This window comes from Sturnira hondurensis, unplaced genomic scaffold, assembly GCF_014824575.4.
Source record: "Sturnira hondurensis isolate 20B ecotype Veracruz unplaced genomic scaffold, ASM1482457v3 Scaffold0018728, whole genome shotgun sequence".
Classification (NCBI taxonomy): Eukaryota; Metazoa; Chordata; class Mammalia; order Chiroptera; family Phyllostomidae; genus Sturnira; species Sturnira hondurensis.
In genome coordinates, this window is record NW_028091359.1 from 4,493,192 (window position 1) to 4,500,261 (window position 7,070).

General features: G+C 59.2%; 1 protein-coding gene across 1 annotated transcript; it reads left to right on the forward strand.

The window, feature by feature from the left end:
• The first annotated feature begins 4,339 nt into the window (after positions 1-4,339).
• On the forward strand, positions 4,340-6,361 carry SPPL2C (signal peptide peptidase like 2C). Its single transcript, XM_037070307.1, has one exon. The coding sequence runs from the start codon at positions 4,340-4,342 to the stop codon at positions 6,359-6,361; it is 2,022 nt and encodes a 673-aa protein (XP_036926202.1).
• Positions 6,362-7,070: the final 709 nt, after the last annotated feature.

The following is a 7,070-nucleotide window of genomic DNA, read 5'->3' on the forward strand; positions in this document are numbered from 1 at the left end:
ATGCTGTCATGGACTGAGTGCTGCCGGGCGCCGGCAGGGCTGGGCCCCTCCCATGCTGGCCTCATCTGCTCTCCACCACCCAGTGCGGCCGGTGCTGCTGTGCCCATTTAACGGATGATGAAAGTGAAGCCCGGAGAGGCTGAGAGCTGCCCAAGGGCACCCAGCAGGGGCACAACTGGGTGTGAGCCCAGGCTGGCCTCACTTAACCTCCACTGTGTTTCACTTTGTAGGGTGCCCCTCCCTGCCCTGCTGCCCCCTCCAAGGCTCTCCCTGGGGAAATTCTTGTTTTCCCAGTTTGCGGACACACAGCGTACAGAGGCAAAGCTAGGTGTCGGAGTGGGTGTCTGAAGCACGGGCCTCCGGGGGACCCCCTCTGAACCCAGCCCCACCCCCAGACCGACCACAGGCTGCCAGCCTCCCAGCATCCCGTGCCCCTGCGCCATCTCCACACGTTGCCTCCACGTGTGGCCTCCTGCCAGCTCCTGCAGATCCTGCCGGGCAGGCTGAGGCCGAGAGAGGCCTGGGCCGCACGTATTTTTCAGAGCTCCCAGTGTGTGGCAAACACCAGTGAGATGTTGGAGATAACTCTAGAGACCACCGGGAGAACTCCAACCAGCCTGCCCTGGGCACAGTGCCCTACAGCGGACCGGAGTTGGCCCTGGGTTTGCTCTGCTGTAAATTGTGGTAAAATACGCATAACATAGAACTGACCATCTCTCCCACGTTCAAGTGCACATTTGGTGTCAGTATATTCACGATGTGCAACCGTCGCCACCGTCTGCTTCCAGAACTTGCTCACCACCCTCACAGAAAACCCACGCCTTAAACACCCTCTCCTGTTCCACCTTCCCCCAGCCTCTGGCCGCCACAAACCTGCTTTCTGCCCCTACAGATTTGCCTGTTTTGGATATTTCATAAAAGTAGGGTCATGCAGTATTTGTCCTTTTGTGATTATCTGCTTTCACGTAGGGTGGTGTCATCGAGGCTCGTCCACAGTGAGGAGCCTGTATCAGAACGCCATCCCTTCTTACGGCTGAGTGGTAGACAGTCATCCCCTTATCTGGACAACGCGGGAAAATAAACGCTTTATTTACCCATCCGTCAGGTGAAGGACACCTGAGTCCTTCCCACCGAGTCCAAGCTGTCGGCAGCAGTGCCGGTCCGAACGTCCACGCGCACGTTTTCATTTGAGCACCACTTTCCATCCTCTCGGGTAGATGCCCGGCGGTGCCACTGCTGGGTCGGACGGCGACCCTCTGCCCGGCTTCTCGGGGAACCACCGAACCGCCTTCTGCTGTGGCCGCTCCATCTCACCTTCCCAACAGCAGCGCCTGAGGGCGCCCATTTCCCCACGTTTCCGTTATAATCCATATTTTTGAAAACAGCCCCCCCAGTGGGGTGTTGGTCCTTGGTTCCTAAAAGATCAAGGCTCCCTGAGGGGACCGCGATTGGACAGCGATTAGGTGGCCTGAGACAGACGGAAATAAACAAACGGGAGGAGACCGTCCAGGTCCGCGCGCAGTCCCACTTGCCAGCTGCTCTCCAAGGCCCTGCGAGCTCTCCCTCCGTCTCCAGGAGTCCAAAGCTGGACGGCAGAGACGGGGTCCCATCGGTGCGGATTTCACAAGGCAGATGACTCGGTCTGGGAGGGATGGACTCCCCACCAAAGGAGAGGCCTTAAGGAGGGTCAGCGACTGTGACCTCACTCCTTGGAAGTGAAAATAAAGTGTGTTTTATGAGCTGAGTCGTTTCCAAAAGCAGTATGTTGAGACCCTAACCCCAGTATCTGTGACTGTGGCCGTCCACAGGGTCTTTGCAGATGGGATCGAACGTCGTGCCACGTGCACCAGAGGCAGAGACTGGAGTGATGTGGCTGCGAGCCAGGGAGCACCAGGGGTTGCCGGCCACCACCCAGGCCAGGAAGAGAGGAAGGGTCCCACCCGGAGTCTCAGAGGCGTGCCCTGCACACATCTTGGTTTTGGGCTTTTGGGGGTGCGTTTGGACTACTGTAAGAAATGCCATAGACTGGGGGGCTTAAACGACAGCACTTACTTCTCACAGTTCCAGAAGTCCACAATCAAGGGGCCTCCTGAGTCAGTTCCTGGTGAGGGCTCACTTCCCAGTTTGCAGACAGCCACCTCCCACTGTGTCCTCACAGGTGAGAGAGTGAGATCACCTCTCTCTTGTCTCTTCTTATAAGGGCACCAATCCCATTCATGACATAATTACCTCCCCAAGGCCTCTGGGTACCATCACACTGGAGATCAGAGATTAAACATAGAATGGGGGGGGGGCAAGAAACACATGGTCCATAGCAGACTTCTAGCCTCCAGACTGTGAGAGAGCAAACCCCTGAATTAAGCCACCCAGCCTGTGATGGATCATTTGCTAAGGCACCCCAAGGAACTGACTCAATGTGTGAAGTATATAGGTGACGTTTTAAAGATTCTCCTCTGAATCCACTCTCTCAGTAACCCCATCTCCCCCTCGGTCCCCTCCTCTAGGGTGAGCGCCCTGAGTGCACCGTGCCGAACAGAGCCGGGTTAGCCACGGGCTCCACCTCCCAGTAGCCTGGGTTCGACCCTTGTCTCTACCCCTGAAGCGTCACCCTGGGAAAGTTTCTTCACTGCCCTGTGCCCGGTCCCTTCCACCGTAAAACAGGGTCACTCAGTCACGCGTCCCACACACATTTCCCGAGCAGCAGGGGAGAGTAGCTAAGGTTCCTGTCTTACTGGCACTAAACAAGCAAATACCTAGGACCGTGATAAGCACTCGGAAGGAAGTAACTCCTGCCCTGACCAGTGTGGCTCGGTTGGTTGGGTGTCGTTCTGCACAGTGAAAGGTCACAGTTTCGATTCCTGGTCAGGTTGTGGGTTTAGTCCCCGGTGGGGGGCAACTGATGTTTCTCTCTCATGTTGATGTTTCTCCACGCCCCTCTCCCCCTCTCCCCCTCTCCCTAAAAATAAATAAATAAATATTTTTTAAAAGTTTTTTTATTTACTTTTTTTTTAGAGAGGGGGAAGGGAGGGAGAAAGAGAGGGAGAGAAACATCCATGTGTGGTTGCCTCTTACACGGCCCCCACTGGGGACCTGGCCCACAACCCAGGCATGTGCCCTGACCAGGAATCGAACCGGCAACCCCCTGGTTCACAGCCCGTGCTCAATCCACTGAGCTACACCAGCCAGGGCAATAATTTTTTTTTTTTAAGTAAATCCAGAGTTGTGATCATCACATGCTGAGAAGGGGGCTATTTTCTCCTGGCCGTGTGGTGGAGCTTGGAGAACGGGAACAGGCAGAGCCAAGCTGCGGGGCCAGGAGCCCTGAGGCTGGGCAGACCCCTGCTAGTTCCCTGGGCAGGGCAAGGCCCAAGAAATGTGTCCAGCGCAAGAGCTGGGTCTGAGGACCGGGGCAGGATTCTCTGAGCCTCAGGTTTCCCCGACCATGACGTGGGAGGGTTCGGGTGAGGCTCACCTTATGTGACAGACCCTCAATAGGCCAACGGCTTAAGGAAGATAATGTGCCAGTGTCTGCAGTGAGCATGGATGCTCCAGGCAGGCGTCCACGACGGCCTCCTTTCCCATCAATGACCTGCTGCCCATGACTGACCTGTGAGGGCGGTAGAGAGGCGGACAAGGAGCCCACAGTTTCTGTGCAGGCCTCTGAAGGGCTCACATTACTTGTGCTCAGTTGCGCTGGCAAGAAACGACCATGTGGCCATTCCTTACCCCAAGGGAGGCTGGCAGTGAAATTCCGGTCACTTACCAGGAGAAAGGGGCACAGGTTTGAGGGACGGCTCACAGCCTCGGGCTAGGTGGTTCTAGTACCACCTTGTAGGGACACAACGTGGACAGATCAAATATGTGGCACCTAGCAGGAGCTCAACAAAAATGACTGTGGGGGCCAGGGCTCGCAGGAGCCTCAGAAACTCTCTGATCCAGTGTGCCCAGCTCTTCGCGGCTAAAGAAACAGGTGCAGAGAGGAGAGGATCTGCCTGCGTCACCCAGCAGGCGAGGGGCTAAAGTTGGTCCCAAATCCTGTCTGGGATCCTCAACCCCATCCTCCCATATCTTATTTCAAATTACCTGGCTCGGCCCCACCTGGGGGTGGACAGAGCAGGGACCCAGATCACCCCTCTACAGGGTGTTGCGGGACAGGCCCCTGAAAGGGGCCCTATTTTCTGCAGCAGGGCCCCAGAGCCCCGGGGGCCCAGCTTTATGACTAGGTAGGCGTGGCCCTGGTTTCCAGGATGGGAGGCCACACGGCTCTGTGACAGAGGGCCACGCCCTTGGAGAGGGACCTGGGCTGCCGGCTGCTGCCTCGACGGGGTGACTGAGGAGGATGGCGTGCCTGGGTTTCCTCCTCCTCCTTCTCGCCAGCGCAGTGGCCCGAGGGGAGTATGGCGTGGCCCATGTGGTGTCACAGAATTGGAGCAAGGACTACTGTGTGCTGTTCAGCTCGGATTATGTCACCCTACCCCGGGACCTACGCCATGCCCCACTCCTGCCGCTGTATGATGGCACCTCGGCACCCTGGTGCCCTGGCGAGGACGGCTCCCACCAGGCCCCGCCCAGCTCCCCCAGCCAGCAGCCTCTCCACCGGACCATCGCCCTGGTCATGAGGGGCAACTGCAGCTTCTACGCCAAGGGCTGGCTGGCACAGGGCCGAGGCGCCCACGGGCTGCTCATCGTGAGCCGGGTCAGCGGCCAGCAGTGCTCAGACACCACCCTGGTGTCCCAGGACCCCCACAAGCCCCTGCCAGACCTCACCATCCCTGTGGCCATGCTCCAATACACCGACATGCTGGACATCCTCAGCCACACCCACGGCGGCGCCACAGTCCGCGTGGCTTTGTACGCGCCTCCAGAGCCTATTCTCGACTACAACATGGTGGTCATCTTCATCCTGGCCATAGGCACCGTGGCCGCGGGCGGCTACTGGGCCGGCCTGACTGAGGCTGATCGGCTGCGGCGGCGCCGGGCCCGTGGAGGAGGGGGGCCTGGAGGTCACAATCAACAGGAAGCAGTGGCGGCTCAGCAGGGACAAGAGGAAAAAGATGAGGACACAGCCGTGGACTTCACACCGGCCATGACGGGAGCAGTGGTGGCCACGTCCTGCGGCATCATGCTGCTGCTCTACTTCTTCTACGACTGCTTCGTCTACGTCATGATCGCCATCTTCGGCCTGGGGGCGGGCACCGGCCTCTACAGCTGCCTGGCCCCGCTGGTGCACTGCCTGCCCCTGCAGCAATGCCCGTGGCCCCTGCCTGGTCGCCGGGCCTGCCTGCTGCTGCCCCTGCTGCTGCTAGCCGGCCTGTGCATGGCGGTGACCGTCCTCTGGGTTGTCTACCGCAACGAGGACCGCTGGGCTTGGCTCCTGCAGGATGCACTGGGCATGGCCTACTGCCTTTTTGTCCTGCAGCGGGTGCGCCTGCCCAGACTCAAGAACTGCACGTCCTTCCTGCTGGCCCTGCTGGCCTTCGATGTGTTCTTCGTCTTTATCACACCCCTCCTCACCAGGACTGGTGAGAGCATCATGGTGGAGGTGGCCTCGGGCCCGGCAGATTCCTCAAGCCGCGAGAGGCTGCCCATGGTGCTCAGAGTGCCCCGGTTGGGCTTCTCGGCCTTGACCCTGTGTGACCAGCCCTTCACCATCCTCGGCTTCGGTGACATCGTGGTCCCAGGCTTCTTGGTTGCCTACTGTCATCGCTTTGATGTGCAAATGCGCTCACGCCAGATCTACTTCATGGCCTGCACTGTGGCATACGCTGTGGGTCTGCTGGTCACTTTTGCCGCCATGGTCCTCATGCAGATGGGCCAGCCCGCCTTGCTCTACCTGGTGTCCAGCACCCTGCTCACCAGCCTGGCCGTGGCCGCCTGCCGCCAAGAGCTCACCCTCTTCTGGACTGGCCAGGGCAGAGCCAAGACACCTGCCCGGCCCGTGGCAGGGCTCCGTGGCGCCCATTCAGTTCGCTCCAGGCAGAAGTGGGAGGACACAGCAGACGTCTACACAGCCAGCGACCCTGAGGGGGCCACCAACCACTTGGCAGGGGACTTAGACAGCAACTTCAGGGAAGGCACTGCCTGGATTGTCACCATAGCTAAGGATGAAGCCGCCAGCCTGGTTGGCTACAGTGACAGTTCCCAGGGCTGGAGTGATACTGTCCTGGCCCCAGAGGAGCTGCCCTGGGCCTCCCCAAGGACCTTAGAGGAGCCAGTGCCACTGAGACCACTGAGGTCACCCCCCTCAGAGCCAGGCCGGGCCCAGGCCCAGACCCAGGCTGCTGGCCTGCTCTGGACGGGGCTGCACAAAAGGATGGGCGTGAAGGTGAAGAGCAACGTGGCAACCCAGGCTCCCTTGTGAACCAGGCCCCAGCACATGTGCCGGAAGAAGGGCCGAAAGAACATTGCAAAGCAAAGGCACACGTAGCAAAAAGAAATCAGGGCATAAAAGATATTCCAGATCTACCCAGCCAAGCCTCTTTGTTTGTTAGGAGGATAGGAAAGCAGCAGCCACGGCATAAATCCACGCAGGGCCCAGAGGGTCCTGAGGATAGGCACCACCCCAAATCGTGCAGCGGGGAAACGGAGGCTCAAAGAGGGCATATGACTCCCACAAAGTGGCTCAGCAAGGTCAAGATTTTCCCCCAGGGCTTGCCAGGCAGTGACTTCAGCTCCTCCCACCTCTTCCACGCCCACCCTGGCTCCTTATCCTGGCGGACAGGCCCCACCCTGTTCCTGCAACCCCACCCAGCGTCACTGCCCATCCCTTCCTCGTGCACAGGTCCAGCTGGGCCGTCACTGTTCCTTGATCATGCCATGTCCTCTGTGCTGTTCCCTCTGGCTGGGGTGACCTTCCCACTCCAGACAAATCCCCAACCCAGCTCCCTAGCTCACTAAAACATTCCCCAGCCTCCTTCCAACATCAGCTCACATCCGTCCCACCTGCTTGCTAAACACCCCTGCTCCGAGCGTCCTGGTTGGCAGCACCACACCCAGGGCCTCTGCACAGACCCCGAGTACGCACCTGCTGTGTGCATCACCCCGTGATGGGCGCCGAGGCCCACGCAGTC

Excerpts from the sequence above, each read along its gene's own strand:
- SPPL2C (XM_037070307.1), top strand. The coding sequence starts at position 4,340 with ATGGCGTGCCTGGGTTTCCTCCTCCTCCTTCTCGCCAGCGCAGTGGCC.